This window comes from Pristis pectinata, chromosome 24, assembly GCF_009764475.1.
Source record: "Pristis pectinata isolate sPriPec2 chromosome 24, sPriPec2.1.pri, whole genome shotgun sequence".
NCBI classification, from domain to species: domain Eukaryota; kingdom Metazoa; phylum Chordata; class Chondrichthyes; order Rhinopristiformes; family Pristidae; genus Pristis; species Pristis pectinata.
This window is the reverse complement of record NC_067428.1, coordinates 28,536,789-28,560,095: the sequence shown is the minus strand read 5'-3', so window position 1 is coordinate 28,560,095 and position 23,307 is coordinate 28,536,789. Positions and strand designations below refer to the sequence as shown.

The following is a 23,307-nucleotide window of genomic DNA, read 5'->3' as shown; positions in this document are numbered from 1 at the left end:
ATATCTAATTAGTGAAGGTATCAAGGGATATGGGGATAAGGCCGGAAATTGGGGTTAGAATAGTTTTTTTTCTGCTCATGGAGCAGACTCCCCCCCTCCCCCCCATTTCTCATTTCTTTTTTCTTTTCCCCCCCCTTTTCTTTGGAGCAGACTCGATGAGCTGAATGGCCTACTTCTGCTCCCTTGTCTTGTGATTCCCTCATCAATCCATCTTGTACCCTCCTCAAGAAAACCATTAAATGAGTCCAACATGGCCTTCCATTAACAAATCTATGCTGACTGTCCCTGATTAATCTGCATCCATCTAAATTTAGAATTGATTCAGATAATTTCCCAACACTAGTTTGACTGGCCTGTATTTACTTGGTTTATTCACCACCTCCCTTCCCAGAGATGCAACATCAATCCTAAACTATTTCTCAGTATTTAACCTGTGCATACAGGTACTTGTGTACATGGCAATAAACTTGACTTCAAACCAGATGACATCTACAACTTATCCACCCTAGCCATAAGATATTCCCTTTGTCCCATTTCTCTGCAACTTAAAACAAACTTGTTTTCTCTCCTTTCCAGTTCTAATAAACAGTCTTTGACCCAAAATGTTAACTTCATTTCTCTTTCCACTAACCGAGAGTTCCCTGCATTCCCCGATTTTATATCAGCCCATCTTCCCTACTCCTGCTTTTTAAGCCAAATTTTCTACCAAGCTCAATTTCTTCAAAATTCACAAACATCAACTTTAGCCAACTGTTGAGGAAAGGGTTACTAGATTAGTACTTGGAATGGGTGAGTTGCTTTAAACGTTGGGCTGACTGAGCTTCTATCTGCTGAGAGAAGGGTTTGGGGGGGGGGGGTAGGTGGTGGAGGAAAGAGTTAGTCAAAATACAAGATCCTAAGAGGTGTTAATGGGGGGGGGGGGGGGGGATGTGCAGAGAAATATTTCCTTTTGTGAGACAATCCAGAACCAAGGATTATTCTTTAAAGGTCAAGCACATCAGACAAACAAGTGAATTATTTTGTTTTGGAGGATCAAGTTTTTTTGGAACTCTTCCTCAACAGGACCGTAGAGGTTGATTCTGTGAATTTTTTTTATATACAGCAGAGGTGGATAAATTCTTCGTAACTGGGTGAAATGACCACTAGCCTGTCCTGGTCCAACCACATAGATGCCACGGCCAAGGAAGCTCACTAGCATCCCTACTTAGAAAGCCAAAGAAATTTGACATGTCCCCATTGACCCTCAATTTTTAAATTGATGCACCATAGAAAGTGTCCTATCCAGATGCGTCACAGCTTGATATGGCAACTGCTCTGCTTGTGACTGCAAGAAACTGCAGAGAGTTGTGGACAGCTCAGCACATCACAGAAACCAGCCTCCCCTCCATAGACACTGTCTACACCTCGCTGCCTTAGTAACGCAGCCAACATAATCAAAGACCCCTCCCACCTTAAACGTTCTCTCTTCTCTCCCCCCCACCCCCCAATCGAGCAGAAGATACAAAAGCCTGAAAGTATGTACGACCAGGCTCAAGGACAGCTTCCATCCTGCTGTTATGAGACTATTGAATGGTTCCCTAATACACCAAGATGGACTCTTGACCTCACGATCTGCTTTGTTGTGGTCTTGCACCTTATTGTCTACCTGCACTGCACTTTGTGCAACTGTGTCACTACTTCAATGCACTGTAATGAATTGATCTGTATGAACAGTTTGCAAGTTTTTCCACTGTACGTCAGTACCTGTAACAACAATAAACCAATTACAATTAAAATTCACCATGGATAAACAGGAATGTGGAATTAGCATTAGAATTAGATCAGACATGATCTTATTAAATGGCAGAGCAGGACACGAGAGACTTCACCCAAGTGACTTCTGGAAGTCCATGTAAATCACATCCATAGGCGTTCTTTAAAATACTGAAGCACGATCCATCCTGCTTTCTAAACCCACTCCCCCATCTCCCCCCCCCCCCACCCAGCCTCTTGTTACTTATTCTCTTTCTCTCCCACCATCTCCCCATCCCCCCAAAAACCTGGTTCCATCAGCCCACCATTCCTCCCTTATCTGATTCCAATCACTTTCCTTTGTAAGATTCCACCACCACCACCTCCCAGCCTCTGCTACTGTGTTCACCCTTCCCTCCCCCACCTGCCCATCAACCCCTCCTCACCTGGATCCACCAGCTCCTGCCTCACCCCTTTCTCTATACCGGCCTGGCGCAGGTCTCAATCCAAAACGTTGATCATCCCTCTGCCTCCACAGATGCTGCCTGACCTGCCGAGTTCCTCCAGCAGCTTGTTTTTTGCTTTACAAAATTATGCTGGCCAAATGAATTAAGGTATTCAAATGTTCTGATCCACAAGTTCGCCAGCATCTACAGGAGTTGTATTAATCCTTTCCTGCACTGTAGCACCCCATATCCCTCTGCCATGTCAATCAGTATCAGAGACTCAAACTGCTGGGTGCTTCTGAATTAATTCTAAACAATAGGATATGACCCTTTGCATGCTCTGTCTGTTGCAAAGAAAACAGACAAGGGCTGCAAATTATTGCTATTGGGGCTCCTGATCATCAGGCAGAGGGCAATCAGAGCATCTGCAGGTTGAAGTGTTGGCAAGTTCAGGTTACCAAGTAAGGAATCAGCAATCACATTGACAACTGGATGGTAGAACAGTGGCTAGCGAGGTTTGTATCAGGAAACTGAAGGAGGAGGCAGATAAGTGGCTAATCAGAGAGATGGCAATCTAGTGCACAGTACCAGCTCGGGACCTAATCCAAGAGCTCCTCTGAATTGTGTGGCTGCATTGAGAGCAACATTATTAAATCCTAGCTGGTCTGACACTTCCCAGAGCGTATCTGGGAAAAGGCATACTTCTGAATCATGTGGATTAATTTCTTCTGACAATGCTCTTAACTGGACACAGATAAAATTTCTGGGGAGGTGCAATTTGACCTGGAAACATAATATTACAATCACACCCATCCTGGGGTTTTGTTGGCTGGACAATGTTCGTGCATTTATGTACTTAAACCCACAGTGCCATGCAATGGAGCTTCTAGGCATCACTCTGATTATAGGCACTTGTAATTTTCTGGAAACAAGACTGAAACTGGTATATAATTCAATGTTTTACAGTTGAGAAATTAAAAAGGTGCAATTTTTCAAGTTAAAAAGTAACTGTTTCAAAATAGAGAGAACTTCGGAATATTAAGGGGATTTAAGTACTTGGAAGAAAAATATTGTGCTATAGTTGGGATGAATTATAAATTGAACAAAGTTGATGCTGGCAAATGTCTAGTGCCTTTGGAGTTTCACCAGCAGAAAACAGGTGAGATCACATTGAATGTACTCAGTTCTATCAAACATATCCTGTTAAGTTCTATGTTTAATTTTGGAGAATTCTATTCCAGGTCATTGCTTAGTAAACATTCCATTATGTAATTAATGCAAATCTGTTCATTTATTAGAGTTCACCGATGTAAATACATTTTAAAGTCATCACATGTTAATCGTATTTCCGAGTATAAAATAATTTACAAAATGTGTTCTTGGTCCAGAAATGTAGTATACATGTACTCACCGATGAAGGTAGACTCACATAAAAAGAGCATTAAAAACAGAAATCCACTATGTACCAGAAGGCAACAAACCACATAGAGTTATCTTAAACTTTGATGCTTGACAGAAGGCTCCATTATTATTTCGTTGGTAATACAGTTTTAAAATGTTTGGTTTCTCCCCCCCCATAGCAGGTCAGTACTTTAAATATTTTGGGTACATATTGTGTGCTGAAATAGTGTAAACTGTTTTTTGCCCCCAGGTGACTGACCTGTTTAGTGACTGAGGTGCAAATTCATGGTCCACTTTAGAAATATCCAAGTGTTCCAAGGAGAAGGCAGTTCCAGACCACATTTCAACAGCATTTGGTGCAAGGTAAATTCCAGTTTCTCCACTGACTACTGTAGTTGACGGGTCTGAAATCAGCACGTGCATCTTTGGCTATGCATATGCTTGTGAACTTGCTCCATTCTAAACATATGTTGTGTTTCACAGGACAAGGGTTAATCCTAACAATTCCCCCAAAGTGAACCATCCACCTTCAACTTACACGTCAGAAAGTGCAAAAGGCATTAAAATGTGCCAAGTTCATTCCGATCATTATTACTGCTCCAAATTGTGCAACTCTGATTTATCTGTTCACAAGGGAAAATGATCACACATAAAATAACAGCTCAAGTGTTCAAAAATTTTCTACATTCAAAGCAATCATCAACACACATGGACTACCGAACATGATATAGTTCCACAGATGACTCACAGAGGTAGATTCTAACCAGCTTCAGAGCTGAAGTATCACTGGCCCAAAGCCATGAATTTCAGAAATATTAAGGTGCATTTTGTGGATGTTCCCTTTCTCTGCATGTCTGCTGTGTGTGGCACCAAGATCAGTCCATCAATTAATTGCTCTATGGTCACCAGACTCTACGTTCTTCTCATTTATGGAAGATCCTATTAATCCAGCATCTCGACCTACGTGTTCAGAAATAAAAAGGCAGGTTAGCAAGTAAGACCATGACGTGCTTCCATTTTCAATGCTAAACTTCAAGGTAGACCAAGGCATTTTGCTCTTCAACACCTGGTACTTGATTTTAATGAAGTACAAAACAGCAAGTGATTTTCCTTTCATGATAATTTTAAGAAATCAGAACACAAAACAAATCGGTACCAATTAAACTAGTTGAGTTTGCAATGTTTTCTTTTATGGAATGGAGTTAGGTTACTTAAAAGATTAGAAGGGCAAAAAGGGGCTATGAAATATCATTGGCGGACAAGATTAAGGCAAATCCCCAAGGCATTCTGTAAATATATAAAGAGGAAAATATATTAAGCAGGGAAAGAACAGATCCCCTTAGGAAAAAAAGCAGCAATCTGTGCATGGAGCTGGAGGAATGTGGATGAGATCACAAGACAAGGGAGCAGAAGTAGGCCATTCAGCCCATCAAGTCTGATCCAAAGAAGAGAAAGGGAAAAAGAAAAAGAAAATGAGAAATGGGGGAATGTCCATGAGAGAAAAAAAACTATTCCTTTCCAGCCCCAATTTCCAGCCTTATCCCCATATCCCTTGATACCTTCACTAATTAGATAACTATATCTCCCCCTTAAACGCCTCCAATGATTGGGCCTCCCCTGCTGTATGTGGCAAAGAATTCCATAAATTCACCACCCTCTGGCTAAAGAAATTTCTCCTCAACTCTGTTTTAAACCTGTACCCTCTAATTCTAAGATTGTGCCCTCTCGTCCTGGACTCACCCACCAAGGGAAACAGCTTGGCCACATTTACTCTGTCCAGTCCTTTCAATATTCTAAATGTTTTTATGAGGTCCCCTCTCATTCTTCTGTACGCCTGTGAGTACAGTCCAAGAGCCGACAAATGCTCATCATATGTAAGCCCTTTCATTCCGGGAAACATCCTCTTAAATCTCCTCTGAACTGTCTCCAACATCAGCACATCCTTCCTAAGATATGGGGCCCAAAATTGCACACAGTATTCCAAATGAGGCCTCACTAGTGCCCCATAGAGCCTCATCAACACCTCCCTACTTTCATACACTATACCTCTCGAAATGAATGCCAACACAGCATTCGCTTTCCTCACTGCTGATCCAACCTGGTGGTTAACCTTTAGCGTATCCTGCACGAGAACCCCCAAGTCCCTTTGTACTTCTGTACTTTGAATTTTCTCCCCCTTCTAGATAATAATCTGCCTGTTTATTTCTGTTTCCAAAGTGTACAACTGCACATTTCTCAACATTGAATCTTATCTGCCATTTCCTTGCCCATTCTCCTAAACTATCTAGGTCTCTCTGCAACCTTCCTGTCTCCTCGATGCTCCCTACTCCTCCACCTATCTTGGTGTCGTCTGCAAACTTAGCCACAAAACCATTTACTCCATCATCCAAATCATTAATGTACAGAGTAAAAAGAAGTGGCCCCCAACACCGACCCTTGCGGAACACCATTAGTAACCGGTAGCCAACTAGAACAGGATCCTTTTATTCCCACCCTTTGCCTTCTGCCAACAGCCAATGCTCCACCCATTCCAATATCCGACTTGTAATTCCATGACCTCTCATCTTATTAAATCAGTAATAATACTCACCTGTATTCAGCAAGGACGAAGATATTGTTAAAAGAGTTCAGCGAGAGGGACAGTGACGTTCTGAAGCATGTTAGCATTAAAGATGTCTTGGGACACTTAAAGGTGATAAACCCCCAGGGTTTGATGAGATGTATTTTAGGCTGCTATGGGAAGCAAGGGAGGAGATTGCTGGTGGCCCAACAGACATTTTGCATCTTTGTTCGCTACAGATGAAGTACCGGATGACTGGAGGATAGCAAATATTGTTCCTTTATTCAAGGGCAGCAAGAACAAGCCAGATAATTACTGGCCATTAAGGCCACTGGAAAATAAATCTGGGAGAGGATTTACCTTCATGTGGAAAAGGCAGTGATTAATTAGGGATTTTTAGCATGGCTCTGTTTGTGGGAAATCCTGCTGCAAATTTGATTTGTTTTGAGATAATTACACACATTGATGAGGGTAGTGTGGTAGACGTTGTCTGCATTGACTCTAGCAAGGTCTTTGACAAGGTCCCACAGGGTAGATTGATCCAAAGGGTTAGAATCCACAGGATTCAGGACTGGCAAATTAGATCCAAAATTAACTTGGTGATAGGAGGCAGAGGCTAGAAGTGAGAATTCTCTTCTGATTGGAAGTCTATGACCAGTGGTGTACTGCAGGGATTTGTGATATACATTAATGATTTGGATGTGTATGTAGGGGGCATGATCAGCAAGTTTGCAGATGATATGAAAATTGGTGTTGTGGAAGTATATAAAATTACAAAGGGAATAGGTAGGTGAGATAGTAATAATTTTTTGCCTCATGGAGAGGGTGTCTATGATTAGAGGGCATAGGTTTAAGGTAGGGGGTTTAGAGGAGAAATTTTCCATGGACAGTGATTGGAGTTTGGAATGCACCACCTGAAGAGGTGGAAACAGGTAAGTCTCACAGCTTAAGAATCTAGACAAGTACTTCAAAACACCAAGGCGCAGAAAGCATGGACGTAATGCAGGCAAACTTTTCTAAAACCTCCACCTCCTGAAGGCATTAGAGAAAGCAGCTAAAGAACTACACGATCCCCATGTAAGTTCCACAACCAAGGGTCAAATGGTTGCTGTTTATCAACTGCAGAGTATTCAGTTCGTGAACAAGGCCAATTGCATCACGTGATGCAAATACTATAGCTTGGCCTTCCAGGCCAAAGACTGCAAGTTTACAGCAAAAGATTTGCCCAATAATCCAAATCCCTGGTCCAACCACAGACTCCATGGCCAAGAAAGCTCACAGTACATCTACTTCCTCAGGAGCCTAAAGAAATTTGACACGTCACCTTTGACCCTCACCAGTTTATAAAATCGATGCACCATAGAAAGCATCCTATTCGGATGCATCGCGGCTTGGTATGGCAACTGCTCTGCCCGAGACCGCAAGAAACTGCAGAGAGTTGTGGACACAGCTCAGCACATCATGGAAACCAGCCTCTCCATGGACTGTCTATACTTCTCACTGCCTCGGTAAAGCAGCCAGCATAATCAAAGACCACCCCCACCCCCTCCCCCTCCCCCCCCCCAGACATTCTCTCTTCTCCCCTTGGGCAGAAGATTCAAAAGCTTGAAAAGCTTGAAAGCATATACCACCAGGCTTGAGAACAGCTTCTATCCCACTGTTACAAGACTATTGAACGGTCCCCTGGTATGATAAGATGGACTTTCGACCTCACAATCTACCCCATTATGGTCTTGCACATTATTGTCTGTCTGCACTCTCTCTGTAACTGTGACACTATTCTGCATGGTTATTGTTTTCCACGGTACTACTCCAATGCACTGTTGTGATGAATTGATCTGTATGAACGGTTTGCGAGACAAGTTTTTCCACTGTACCTTGGTACATGTGACAATAATAAACCAATTTAGTTCTTAAAAGAAATCTGGGACAGATTGATAAACCAAACAGTAGACCAAACTTGGGGCTGGCTCAGCACAGTATAGTTACCCCATCACCAGTTCTCCATACCCACCCGAGAAAGTCCACAAGGAATAGAACCATACAGCACAAAACAGGCCCTTCGGCCCACCGTGTTGTGCCGTCCATCAGACCACCCTCACACTACCTAACCCCTTCCTCCCGCATATCCCTCTATCTCACGTTCCTCCATATGCCTATCCAACAAGCTCTTGAACCTGTTCAATGTATCTGCCTCCACCACCACCCCAGGCAGTGCATTCCATGCCCAACCACTCTCTGGGCGAAAAACCTCCCTCTGACATCTACCCTGAACCTCCCACCCATAACCTTAAAGCCATGACCTCTCGTCTTGAGCACTGGTGCCCTGGGAAGGAGGCGCTGACTGTCTACTCTATCTATTCCTCTCAATATTTTATATACCTCTATCATGTCTCCTCTCATCCTCCTCCTTTCCAGTGAATAAAGCCCTAGCACCTTAAGCCTCTCCTCATATTCAATACCCTCCAATCCAGGCAGCATCCTGGTAAATCTCCTCTGCACCCTCTCCAACGCCTCCATATCCTTCCTATAATGAGGCGACCAGAACTGAACACAGTACTCTAAGTGTGGCCTAACTAGAGTTTTGTAAAGCTGCATCATAACCTCGCGGCTCTTAAACTCAATCCCGCGACTTATGAAAGCCAACATCCCATTGGCCTTCTTAACTGCTCTTTCCACCTGTGAGGCAACTTTCAATGAACTGTGAATATGAACCCCCAGATCCCTCTGCTCCTCCACACTGCCAAGTACCTTGCCGTTTACCCTGTACTCATTTAAACCTTCCCTTACTGTGTTTGCATTGAGGGTGAAAAGGAACCTTAAATGCAGCCCATTTCCTACAAGTCTGTGATAACTTCATAAATCAGTGCATAAACCTGAAAATTTAACAGTTGCCTGGTTAACTTTATTTTGTACCATGGAGACCAATATTTCATGCGATTTTTTTAATATATAAACTGCTTAATGGGGAGTGGGGAGGAACAAATACATAACCAAACCCATTTGCTACAGGGAAAGATCAGTTAAACTAATAGTTGGTTCTCAATTGTAACTACAATAAATCCAATCTGAACAGTAAAGCGGATAAAGAACTCAAAGCAACACCAAAAGAGCCGGAGGAACTCAGCGAGTCAGGCAGCATCCGTGGAGAGAAATGGACAGTCGACATTTTGGCTCGAGACCCTCCATCAGGAATCCTTTCATGAACACGAGTCCTGATGAAGGGTCTCGACCCAAAATGTAGACTGGCCATTTCCCTCCTGAGTTCCTGCAGCTCCTTTGAGCATTGCTCCAGATTTCCAGCGTCTGCAATCTCACGTCTCCAAAGAACTCAAAACTAACTAATCTGCTCTGCAAAACATAAACCATGCACCATGTTGTAAATTATAACAACACCAATTTGCTTTTAATTTGGCTAGTATTCAACTGAAATGCTGAATGGATCCGGAGAAAGGAATTTGTTAAAAATAATGCACTCTTATTTAAACATACAACACTGAAGCAATTTTAGTTACAAAGCTGATCTGGAATCTTAAAAAGTCTGCGTCTCTTCTGCTTTCCTCTGCTCCAACTTACTTCAATAACCTACTTAGATTGAGTTCACTAGATGCTATATGACAAAAAGGATGCAGTTATAGAACAGAGCCTTTAATAGTCACTAAATGCTCACCTTGAGAAAATAATAGAAATAAAAGGTTTGAATTTGGAATAAGTAGTTCTACACTGAAGCATCAAAACCACTAAGCTCTTGTTACTGGCTGTAAAAAAAAAGTTGTTCTAACAAGGAACAAAGTTGGAAAAATGTTTTAAATGTAGATAAAAACGCAAATAATGGCAGTGACGGATAGAAAATTCCAATAAAGTACTTCCTTCAAAGAACCCTGTTTCAAGTTTGGCAATAAACCCATTCCCAACATTGGTACTTTATTACTGCAATCATTTATTGCAACATTTGCAGTACATAACTAAAACAGCACTTCTCTACAGGAGTGTTCTCTTCTCCCCAACCCCCCCCCCCCCCCCCCCCAACTCAATGATTAACATTAAAAGTAATAAACACCAAAAAATTCAAACTCTCTATCAGCTAGGAATTGGTAAATCCCTTAATTATCTTCTTTCAGGGTTTAAAAGACACTCATGTAAACTTTGTGCGCACACACAGGAGACACGAGATTGTAGATGCTGGAATCCGGAGCAAAAATAAAAATGAACTGCTGGAGGAACTCAGTGGGTCAGGCAGCAACTGCAGAAGTTAATGGACAGTTGACGATTCCGGTCGAGACCCCAGGCTGAAAGAGTAGAGGGGAGCGGCCAGTATCAAGAGGAGAGGCAGGAGCTGGCAAGCAATAGGTGGATCCAGGTGAGGAGGCAGCTGGAGGCAGGTGGGGGAGAGAAGGGTGGAGACAGTGACAGAGGTGATAGGTGGAGTCAAAGGGTTGTAGATGATGGAATCTGATGCGAAAGGAAGGTAAGGAAGTGGAACCAACTGAGGGAGATACGGAGGGCAGATGGGAACAGTGGGGGGGGGGTGGTGGGGGAGAACCCAGTGGAAGGAGTGTGTGGGTGATGGGTAGACGGAGTAAGGGGATGGTCGGAGAAAGAAACAGGGTGATGGGGGGGGGGGGGGGGGCAGGGTGTTGGTTTGAAAAGAAGGTTGTGAGAGGGAAGACCTGGGTAGATCAGAAAAAGGGAGAAGGGGACAAAAGGAGCAGGAGGTTACCTGAAATTGGAGAATTCAAATGTTCATGCTGTTGGGTTGTAGACGACCCAAGCAGAACACATTCAGTATCAGAAGGATTACTACAACCTTGCTGAAAATGCAAAACACACAAATCCTGGAAATACTCGTGTCTCAGGATTTTGTGTTTCTAGTTTCGGTTTCTTGCCTCTGTAGCATTGTCAGTTTAACATCTGAGACTTAGCCATTTGATAGGCACACACATTTCAGGAGCTGGGAAAGTAATTGTGTTCTTCCTGCAAGACAAGGTGGATTGAATTTCACTCTAAAGCATCCATGCAAACTGCTGCAATGTATGATCACAAAGCTGGTTACATTAATCATTAGTAGGTCGATAAAATAAGACTTTTCAGAATTTCCTCCCAGTTAGATTTAAAATCATGCTTAATTTCAATTATGGAATAAATTATGCAGATTTTAATATACTGTTAAACCACTGTTGTGTGTATTTAATGGCGTATTTACACTTTACATTGTTTCATGGTGAATTTAATTACATAAAATAGTACATACACGTTTTAAAAGACTGACATTTCTAGATTTTGTAATTTTAATTGAACTTGTATAGCACATTAATGAATAGCTGATTATTTAAAATCTGCATTGGTGTAGTGTTATGTAATATACAATATTTCCCGCATTAAAATATACAATATTGTAAATTTATGAAAAGTTTACTGCTCAAGATCAAGTTTATTCACAACAGGAATCAAACAGATTTTACTATACTTGTACCAATGAGACTTTAATACTCCCCACATTAAATATTTAGCAGCATTTAACATGTATTCATTTAACATCAAACCCTTACAAGACTACCACCATTTGGTTTAATAACTTAGCTTTGGGTAATTTGCAATGGGATTGAAATGACAACTGTAAACTTGTGCTGAAAATAAAATTGGTTGTGTTTAAGTAATAAAGGAGAACATCTAAGAATTTTCCAGGAAAATCTAAGATCTTAGATCAAAGAAAAACAAAAATTTAAGTACAAATGATACAGGATCATCCGGTTAGTAAACCCAAAGGCAGTCGTGTTGATCGCAAAATACAAGAGAGCAAATGTGAAGAGGATCTTTCCCTCTTGTGGGAGGAACTAGAACCAGAAGTCACTGTTTAAAAGTAAGGGCCCTGTCCATTTAAGATGGACGAGGTAAAGTTTTTCTCAGAAAGGGTTGAGTGTCTTTGGAACTCTTCCTCAAAAGGGTGATGGAAGCAGGGTCTTTGAACTTCTTTTAGAAAAAGCAGGAGGTAGATTTGTGATGGGGGGAGGGGGCAGAGACAAATAGCTGCTAGGGATAGGCAGGAATGTAGAGTTGAGGTTACAAATCAGATCAATCAGGACTGAGTAAAGCCCAATCGTATTGATTGGTGGAGCTGGCCTGTTCTTGCCCCTGATTCACGTTTTACGTCAGTGGCTCAAAAATATGTAAACTATTGGTTAACAAGACAGATTTAAGCATAGCTCATTTTTTAAAATAGCTTCCTTTGGAAATTTTTAAGAGCACCAAAAGGATAATTTTTTAAAAAAACATGAAAATTGCACCTTAACAAGTATTAGTGTTGTATATCAGTCCCATTACAAATAGAACATCAGATTAATCAAGGGTGCAAAACACTTTGTATTTGTTTTTACAGTTTACATTAGTTATAGAAAATCATTTGTGTTGGTATATTGTTCTCAAATTAAGCGAGGCTTGAATTCCAAAGGCAAATTCAGAGATGAAGTTGTATTCTGAATACCTTGAATAAGGATGAGGTAAGGATTTACATTTACTTGTAGCACAACTCACAATCTCGGGTGTCTCAAAATATTTCACAGACCATTATGGATTTTGTTGCTGTTATACAGAGAACTTCAGCAGCCAGTTTAGACACAATTAGATCCCATGATTTCTGGAATTAAATGGGCAGATTATTAGCGTATCTCCTACAATCAGAGATTTGAGTGATAAATGTTGCCCAGGATACCAGGAGAAATCTTGCTCTTGGGGCAAAAGACAAGATATTGGATACTACTATTTCACCTGGAACACTTCCGTTGTTCAAAAAAGTTCAGGTGAAATGTCAAAAAAGAGTCAGGAAAATAGAATGGAATCAGCTGTTCATCCCAGTTTCAGTAACTAATTGGTGTTCTGCTGATTTCCTGAACACAAATCTCAAGCTGGGATTTTTGTCTTGACCTTAAATGTAGCTGACCGAGTTTTGGTCTATAGGAATGTCAAGGGTTACAGGAAAGTGGAGCTGACCAAGATTAGACTAGCCATGATCTTACTGAATGACAGAGCAGGCTCAAAGGGGTTGATGGCCTATTCCTTCTGTATCTTGTGCTCTAATGACTGAGCTGCATCGATCAGCTCTGAACAAGCCCACATCAGCTCCTTGAAAGACCCAAGTTTCTCCAAGTACTTATCCAGTCCCCTTCTGAAAGTTATAATATCCATTTCTATTTTAAGCAAATAAATTCCTAAACAAAACAACTAATATTAAAAATGTCATCTTTTGCCACTCATCTCGAGTCTGTGCCTTCTGGCTCTACTAGTTTGCCGAGCTTTGCAACATCTACATGCTTTCAAAACATGTCCCTTGCTCGAGGAGTGCTCCGACTACTGACCCTGGAGGACACCAGTGTACATCTCCCTCCAATCTGGAAAAAACCTTCACCAGTACTCTGTTCTTCAACAGCTCGGCAAATTAGTTTCCACATTGCCACTGCCCTTTTCATTCCACAGGCTTCAGTCTGTTATGTAATACCAAAGCCAAACAAAGAATACCAACCCTCTCAGCTACCGCACCCTTCATCAATGCAGTTAGCTTTCTCTGACTGGTCTGTCATTGTCTAGTTTAATTTACCCAATTTCTGAACATTTTAATCCTCACCTGACAGCCCCATGGACCAGACAGAGATCATTAGATGGGGGTCATGTACAACCAGCTTAATTAGACAGACACTCAAGCACATTTTGCGCTCATTATTGTTATAATAAATACGATGCACACAGTTTACTCTGTGAGTTTAATGCGAATAACTTCATTGCACTCTGGTGTACAAGACAATAAACTAATCTAATCCAACTCTACCCAGACAGATGTTTGGCAGGTTGGCTAAATTTTGCAGGTCAACATAGAAGGGAAATTGCTCCCAAGTGGGTCATCCCAGTAAAATGGACATTATTCATGAACCCTTCATACTTCAATGAACCACAACTTAATGTTACATGGCAGTGCATTATACACCAAGTGTCAGCCCAAAATCAATGACTCACCCTTGCCTCATAGTCCCAAATTCCGACATGCTTCAGAGGTGCGAGCACACACTCCTGATTGACACTTGAGGACAGCTTCTACCCCACTGTGATAGACTATTGAATGGTTCCCTTATACAATGAGATGGACTATGACCTCACGTCACTTGTTGTGACCTTGCACCTTATTGCACTGCACTCTCTCTGTAGCTGTGACCCTTTGTACTGTTACTGTTTTTACCTGTACTACATCAATGCACTCTGTACTAACTCAATGTAACTGCACTGTGTAATGAATTGACCTGTACGATCGGTTTGTAAGACAAGCTTTTCACTGTACCTCGGTACAAGTGACAATAATAAACCAATACCATCAGTAGATACTACCTTTGGATACCAGACCAAGGTTGTATTTGGCCTTCAGGATGGCATCCTCTAGCATTTATTTAGTTAGTGATGTTTTGCCAATGTCTTGGCCAATATTTCTCCCTCAACAATATCTGCCCATTTACTTCTTGCCATCTGCATATTCATGACGGTCATTGGCTGTGAAGCACTTTGAGAATCCCGAGGAGTTACAAACATAAATTCCAGTTTAAGTTTGGCACGTGAGCCAATACTCACACAGAGGTTAAATCCCTATTACAATTTAATATTGTTATCCGAGTTTAAAATTGCATTTAGGTTAGCAAGTTTAAAAACTGAGCAGATATAGTAGTTTTAGGTTTATCACTTGCATTTGTTGTTTTCTTGTTTATGAAAACATGTTAAATAGAGAATTGAAATTTACTACAAATCTATGAGCTGTCAATCCGATTCTGGCTTTGAACATTTTTATCTTCTTGTCCTGAAATACAGATAATGGAAAGAATTTTGGTATCTAGTGACCATTCATTAGAAACCACTCCAAGTTCAAACACCTTAGACAATTAAATGGACCCACTCCATTGCCCCATATCCCACACATTCTCCAACTGCCCTCCCCTGCTCACTCACTTGATTCTATGTTCTGCCTTCCTTTCCTATCAGATTTCAGCATTTTCAGCCCTTTGTTGCCTCCACCCATCACCTCCCAGCTTCTGGCACTATTTGCCCTCTCCCCTCCTCCATCTGCCCATCAGCTCTCCTCACCTGGATCTATCCATCGCTTCCCAGCTCTTGCTCCACCCCTCCACCTCTTTATACTGGCCAGCTCCCCTCTATTTTTCCAGTCCACATGAAGGGCCTTGACCAGAAACATCAACTGTCCATTTCCCTCCATATTTGCTGCCTGACCCGCCGAGTTCCTCCAGTGGTTTGTGTTGCTTTAGATAGTTAAATGTCATCCACAGTGACGAACAAAGTAGCAACAGCACCTCAGCCAACCACAGTCCAAAGCCAACAACATTGCAGACGAGACGGCTATCTTCTTCCACATGACGAAAGAAAAACATTTCCCTCTCGGACAGTCAAAGGCTTAAGGTCAGTTATCAGGAGAGAACAGCAATGCTGGGGTTCTGTTACACTGCACACACATTTCCCAGTTATGGAAGCAGCAGCAGCGACAAAAAGATGCATCGTCACACTTGCAGCTACTTGCCTCTTTCCATATTAGATGGTGAGCTTGTGTGCTTCAACAGGCAAACTGTTCTGTGGCATTAAATTTGAAAAACAATATGTTGTACATGCAAGGGAGAGGAGGAGACACAGTCAGTGTAACAAGGAACAAGTCACACAAATGAGTCAGTAACATTTTACAGCAGTGCCCATCTAAAGATTATCCTACATTCTGATTTCCAGAGTGGATGTTAGAATTCCATGATTATAATCCTCATTGACACCATTAGTATGTGAAATCAACTTTGAGCTTCTCAATCAGTGCTGAGTCCAGCAATCTTGACTGTTCATTCAGTATAATTCATTGTTTAAGCAAATTCACATACAACCTATACAATTAAGAATTCTACACATAATATAACATGCAATATCTGAACCAAGAACATCCCAAGGGTGCACAAAATACCACCAATAAACAAATATGCACCACTCTAGAAGTCAAAAGGTGGCTTTCTGTGGGCATATTACTGCCTGACTTTCTAAAGACTGGCTGGTTGCTGTAAACAACCCCTAATGTACAGGAGTGGTAGGAGAATCAGGGTTAATGGGAATGAGAGAGAATAGGTTATGGGGGGAAGTGGGATTGTTTTATGTGCCAGCACCAAGTTGATGTACCAAGTGGCCTACTCCCAGCTCCTAAGGAAGTACAACATTATGAAATAGGACCAGTCTACCAATAGAGAACACTAACCTACTAAATAAAATCTTTAGGAATAACAAAACTGAAAATATGGTCTGGATTAGAAAAAGAACAAAATTATAAATTAACTGGATTATTTTCTTGAACAGTCCAAACCATGCATGTTGTTAAGATCCACCATGTTCAACATTTGAAAGAAGACTTCATCCCAAGAATTTAATACCTAGGCAAAGACCGAACAGTTTTCCACACAAAGTAAAAACTATTTGTGGCAACACCCTGAAGTATTCTACTATAAAGGTCCTGTAATAAAACAAGAGATCATTTAGTTATTACTCACGATTCCTAATCTTGATAGGCCAAATTCGAGTAGCTCCTAATGAAAGAAGTGCCACACAGCCGATGCAACCAGTTACTAACACCATGACCAAGTGATAGAATGGACCACATTGTGCACAGCAGCTTTGGGTCCTAGAAGGGGAGAAAAATGAAAATCCTCAAATATTGTTTAAGTACAGGTCAATCCAAGATGTCATTTGATCATTCCTCTGCTGCAGTGGAAAGGGACTACAACTCTGCCCCTAGTGGATCCTGATAAGATTCCCGAGGAATTCCCCCTGAAGCAGAGCGTCCCCACCATGAGGTTTGGGGGAAGAGATGAAAGGTGTTAAAGGGGCTCCCAGCCTCCTGCAACGTCCCCAATGGTGGGCTGCCCAGTAAATCCCAACAGCATTATCTGTCTCCAGATCCCAGCCAACCGTTCCAAGGGATGGCACAACCAGTACAGCCACTGCCTCATAGGATAGAATTGGTGTCACTGGAGCTGACTTCTGATGCTGTCTCCATGGAGTTTGCACATTCTTCCTGACCTCTTGGGTTTTCCCCTGCATTCCAAAAATGTGCAGGTTGGTAGGTTAATTGCACGCTATAAATTGCCCTTAGTGAGTGAATGGAGGAAGCTGTTGGGCATATGGGATAAATGGGTGGTTGGTGGCTAGCATGGGCTTAGTGGAGTGGGCTGAGGGGCCTGTTTTTCTGTGACTGAGGATCTGGGCTTCAATTGGAGACAGAATGGAAAATACAAATGTTTGTTCTGTTACTTTCCATCTTCCCACCCCCAATGGACTGCTGACAAATTTCCACTTGCAAATAAAGTTGATCCCACACATCTCTCCCAATTCCTCTATCCCTCCGGGAGGACAGAATTCCCACACATACTCCAGTCTGGAGTGCACATTGCCCCAGGATGCTTGCGAACCTTGCTGATATGCTGCGAGCACTAAAAGTTCATGGAGTTCTCTCCCCCCTGTACTATAGCCTAACAGTGGGGCATCATCTGTCAGACATCCAGATCACCAAATCAGGGCTACACCTGACAAGATGTGCATCCTTACGGCACAACAATGGTCATGGCCCAACATTCCTCGGACTTGGAATGGCACAACATTATTGCATACTGTTATATATTAAACAAACCAAACCTTTAGATTGGAGCCAATTTATAGAGTATAATAAACAGATATACAAAAACAATATTTTTACAAGGAAGGGAAGCATTCAGACTTTTAAAATGAGACTTTTTAAAATTAGCATAGAAAGATGTATATAACTTCACAAAAAAAGGCAACAATCAGATGCACCAGGAATGTTTATCCACATTCGTGCTGAGTCACTTTCCTCCACATTCCAAGAACAATGTTGGTATTGGTTTATTATTGTCACTTGTACCGAGGTACAGTGAAAAACTTGTCTTGCATACCATTCATATTGATCAATTCATCACACGGTACACTGAGATAGTACAAGGTAAAACAATAACTGAATGCAGAATAAAGTATAACAGCTACAGGGAAAGTGCAGGTGGACAATAAGGTGCAAGGTCATAACAAGGTAGATTTAAAAGTCCATTTATTGTACAAGGGAACCATTTAATAGTCTTGTAACAGCGGGATAGAAGCTATCTTTGTCCTTGGTGGTACGTGCTTTCAGGCTTTTGTATCTTCTGCCCAATGGGAGGGGGAAGAAGAAAAAACATCTGGGGTGGGTGGGGTCTTTGCTTATGCTGGCTATTTTACTGAACTTGAGATCCATTATAGCATCATAAAGTCCATGTTATACAGCACAGGCCCTGTGGCCCAACTCTTCCAAGCCAACCAAGGTGCTTACCCGAGTAGTCCCATCTGCCCGTGTTTGGCCCATATCCTCTAAACCTTTCCAATCCACGTACCTGTCTAAATATCTTTTAGATGTTGTAATTGTAGCCGCCCCTTCCACTTCCTCTGGCAGCTCATTTCACATACCGACCGCCCTGTGTGGGGGAAAAAGGATTTGCCCCTCAGGTCCACTTTAAATCTTACCCCTCTCACTTTAAACCTGTGCCCTCCAGTTTTAGACTCCCTGACCCTGAGAAAAAGACTGACCACTCACCTTATCTATGCCCCCTCATGAATTTCAATACCTCCACCAGGTCACCCCTCAGCCTCATTTGCTTCAGGAAAATCAGTCCCAGCCTATCCAGCTTCTCATAACTCAAGCCCTCCAGTCCTCAGTAACACTCTTAAATCTTTTCTACACCCTTTCCACTAAAGCATTCCTTAACATACCCAAGCTTAATTCTCCAAAATAGTGAAGAGGGACACTAAAACAGAGGCTTAAAGCATACAATAATTGGCATCAAGTACTTCCCAATGCAACCAATAGGCAGAAGGCCAAGACTGGTAGTGTAGCGGTTAGCGTAACGCTATTACAACACCAGTGACCCGGGTTCAATTCTGGCCGCTGTCTGTAAGGAGTTTGTACGTTCTCCCTGCGTCTGTGTGGGTTTCCTCCGGGTGCTCCGGTTTCCTCCCACATTCCAAAAAAAAAGAGGCATACGGGTTAGGAAGCTGTGGGCATGCTATGTTGGCACCGGAAGTGTGACGACACTTGTGCGCTGCCCCCAGAACACTCTACGCAAAGACTTTTCACCGTGTGTTTCAATGTACGTGTGACTAATAAATAAATCTTTCAAAAAAATCCAAAAGTTCAGATGTAAACTTACTTGCAGGGATGGAGACCCTGAATAATGAGCACAGCTAATCCATTGGCTACTTTATCTGTGAAACTCATGGATCCGTAGACAAAGGCTCCACTTTGCTGCAAAGGGAAACAAAGGAACAAGTCACTGCTGAGCTCATCTTGGAGAACCTCAAGAGCTGCACTGATGCATGAAGTCATTATATGCATCACCTCAGCAAGAGCGACACCCAGTGATAGTCAGGCTGCACAGCTGATCAGTTAATGACAAGATGAAAATGAACTTGGAACTACAGGAGGCTATTAGCATCACATCTCCTCTTTCCATGAGGATCTACAGAAGTAGACCACTTGGTCCCCCTCATATCTGCTGCACCATTAGATCACAGTGGACCTGGTTGTAACCACACTTCCACATTCCCATCCACCTGCACTCAAAGATCTACTGAAAACATTCACAGACTCTGTATCTGTCATCTGTTAAGTGCGCCGATGACCATCAACTCAAGGGTTGTACAGCATAGAAACAGGCCCTTTGGCCCAACTGGTCCATGCTGATCAAGATGCCCATCTAAGCTTGTCCCATATCCCTCTAAACTTTTCCTATCCGTGTACCCATCCAAGTGTCTTTCAAATGTTGTTATTGTACCTGCCTCAACCACTTCCTCTGGCAGCTTACTCCATATACTAACCACCCTCTGGGTGAAAAAGTTGCCCCTCAGGTTCCTATTAAATCTCTCGCCTTAAACCTATGCTGTCTGATCCCCCTACCCTGGGAAAAAGACTGTGCGCATTGACCACATCTATGCCCCTCATTTTATACAGTTCTATAAAGATTCCCTCATTCTCCTACATTCCAATGAATAAAGTCCCAGCTTGCTCAACCTCTCTTTCACTCAGTCTAGAGTTCTGGCACCATCCTCAAATCTTTTCCGCACTCTTTCCATCTTAATGGCATCTTTCCCATAGCAGGGTGAGCAAAACTGAACACAATATTCAGTTTTGCAGCTTCACCAACATCTTGTACAATTGCAACATGACATCCCAGCTTCTGTACTCACTGCCCTGACTGATGAAGGCCAGTGTGCCAAAATGCTTTACCTCATCTGCATCTTGAAATAAGTGAAACCTTATTTTTAATCCTTATATGACAGAGTTCTAGATGAGAAATTACTTTGATTATAGCGATAGAAGCAAAGAATAACATCGGTTGGCTGCAGCCACCATTTCACACATGACCCTCCAAGAGTGTGGTCATTGGTAGAAAGTTCAACATTAATTGCCAATCCCCAAGTGTCTCAAGAGAATTGGCTTGCAAGACCATTCCCAGGGGGCATTTACTCCTATGGATCAGGAACCTCAGCCAGACCCTCAAATAACACTGGTGAACAAATAGGGTTTTATAACATTCCAGTGGTCTTATGTTTTCACAACTGACACTAGACTTAAATTTCTGATTTAACTAATTTTAGATTCATTAACTAACTTTAATCTACTTCCCCCTGGGGCCACTGGATTACTAGTTTAGTAACAAGTTCTATACTACTGATTATCACTCACGTGACCACCCCTGCTGATAAGGATGGCTAGATTAAGCTCTACTATCAGATAATTTAGTTGCAAGAACCAGTCAGTCACCTTTGTAACAAAGTGGGCGTTAAAGAAAATAGACCTCATGGGACGGGCTGCAAAACCAGTGTTCCACCCCAAACAGAGGCTTCCCCAACTGCAGAGTTGAATTAACCTCTTGTATGACTGAAATGAACAGCTAGTACTTCCAGGTAAGACGTAAGAAGCAAGAGGCAGCACAATGATGGAGTTAATGCAAGTGAGGAAATGAGCAGAAATTTGTTGATAAAATTACCTACTGCTCCTGATTCAGGGACAAGCAGATGTGAATCCATGTGGCTTAAGGAAACCGAGGATTAGGCAGCAACAGATCAATGCTGTGTGCATCAGGATGGATGAGTAGGCAGTTGTTGGTGATAGTGCGCGCGCGCACACACACACACACGGAGAAAAGAAAAATCAATCTCTGGTCACTACCCCCAAATGCAAGTGAGTGCATCCGTTACTGGATGGACACACTTCCACATGTTATCCCATTGGCATCAGAATTGAACACGCAAAGTTGAGTCAATTGGCAGCCAATACCCTCCTGAGTTTACCCTTTGCTACCAAAGGGTCATCTCACCCTCATTGTCTATAATTAGCACTCACACAGGGATTGGTTTAAGTGAGATTATAGTTCCAGATTCTTATTCTAAACTAAAGATCGGGAATTATCCCATTTTACAATTAAACATGGAAAATCTCAATATAGTTATTCATGCTAAACTGAGGCAAAGGGTGGCAGGAGAGACAAGAAAGACAGTTGTCACAATGTACACTGGGCTCTTCTGTACGCTTTTCTAATTGTACACAGAATTTGAGATGTAATTTCCAAATGCATTTCCAACACCAAGTCTTCTTCTTCATTGAATGGCATGGATCTGTCCATCTGTACAGGGCAGCCACAGGGGGGGGCAGTCCTCACAATGATCAGACTGGCAGAAATAAGAACCTTATCATTAAGGACAAGGTTGGCATTAAGGGACAATATCAAAGCTGCACTCAGAGGGGACATAATGGAGGGCTCGCCCACTGAGTCTATATGGGTAGAACTCAAAAATAAGAGGTGCAATCACCCTGATGAGATTATACTACAGACACCCCCAGTAGCCACCAGGACATTGAGGAACAGATACGCAGGCAGATTAGGGAAAAAGTGTAAAACTAATAGGGTTGTTGTGGGGGATTTCAACTTCCCTAATGTAAACTAGTGTAAGGAGCTTAGACGGGGCAGAATCAGGAGGGTTTCTTGAATCAATTTGTCGATAGTCCAACGAGAGGAGGGGCCGTACTAGACCTGGTGTTGGGTAACGAGCCTGGCCAGGTGACCAACCTTTCAGTGGGAGAACAGTTAGGGAACAGTGACCACAACTCCTTCAGTTTTAAGATAGCAAGAGATAAGTATGGACCTTGTGGGAGAGTATTAAATTGGAGAAGGGCAAATTACGGGAGCATTAGGCAGGAACTAGTGTTAATTGGACACAGCTGTTTTTGGGCAAGTCCACATCTGACAGTGGAGGTTGTTTTAAGACCAACTGCACAGAGTACAGGACAGGTATGTTCCAGTGAGAAGGACAAGGTTGGCAGGGTGCCAGAACCTCGGATGTCAAGAGAAGTGGTGAATTTAGTCAAGAAGAGAAAGGAAAAGTATGTAAAGCTTAGGAAGCTAGGATCAAACAAAGCACGAGGATTATAAAGAAGCCAGAAAGGAACTCAAGAAGGGAATTAGGAAAGCCAGGAAGGGCCATGAAAAGTCCTTGGCAAGTAGGATTAAAGAGAATCCCAAGACATTCTATGCATACATCAAGAGGATAACTAGGGAGAGGGTAGGACCACTCAAGGATAAAGGAGGAAACGTGCTTGGAAGCGGAGGATGTGGGTGAGGTCCTTAATGAGTACTTTGCATCAGTATTTACCAAGGAGAAGGACATGGAGGGTAGGGAGATCAGTGTGGAGCATGCTAATATGTGAGGGCACTTGCAGATAAAGGTAGTGTTGGGTCTCTTAAAGAGCATTAAGGTGGATAAGGTCCCAGGGCCTGATGGGATATACCCCAGGTAAATCCTATTAGGCCCTGGAGACTTGAGAGAGGCAAGGGATGAGATTGCTGGGGCCTTGATCAATACCTTTGTCTCCTCTCTAGTAACAGGCGAGGTCCTGGAGGATTGGCAAGCAGCTAACGTTGTTCCATTACTCAAGAAGGGAACCAGGGATAAACCTGGAACTATGGACTGGTGAGTCTCACATTGGTGGTAGGGAAGTTACTGGAGAGGATTCTTAGGGACAGGATTTATGAGCATTTGGAAAACCATAGCTTAAGTAGG

At 42.4% G+C, this 23,307-nt stretch overlaps 1 protein-coding gene across 8 annotated transcripts in view; it reads right to left on the bottom strand.

The window, feature by feature from the left end:
• Window positions 1-3,449: 3,449 nt before the first annotated feature.
• The window catches only part of mfsd12a (major facilitator superfamily domain containing 12a), a 61,382-nt gene continuing 41,524 nt past the window's right edge, over window positions 3,450-23,307 (bottom strand). For 2 of the 8 annotated variants that reach the window (XM_052038212.1, XM_052038207.1), the window contains 4 exons: window positions 19,398-19,492; window positions 16,698-16,828; window positions 15,701-15,745; window positions 11,344-14,968 (listed from right to left, as the gene is read on the bottom strand). In XM_052038212.1, the coding sequence (XP_051894172.1) occupies window positions 14,919-14,968; window positions 15,701-15,745; window positions 16,698-16,828; window positions 19,398-19,492 (321 nt within the window). In that variant the 3' untranslated portion in view covers window positions 11,344-14,918. Of the gene's footprint in view, window positions 4,539-10,858; window positions 11,113-11,343; window positions 14,969-15,700; window positions 15,751-16,697; window positions 16,829-19,397; window positions 19,493-23,307 lie in introns of those variants that run through there. The other 6 variants (XM_052038208.1, XM_052038213.1, XR_007958149.1 and 3 more) reach the window with 5 other exon arrangements.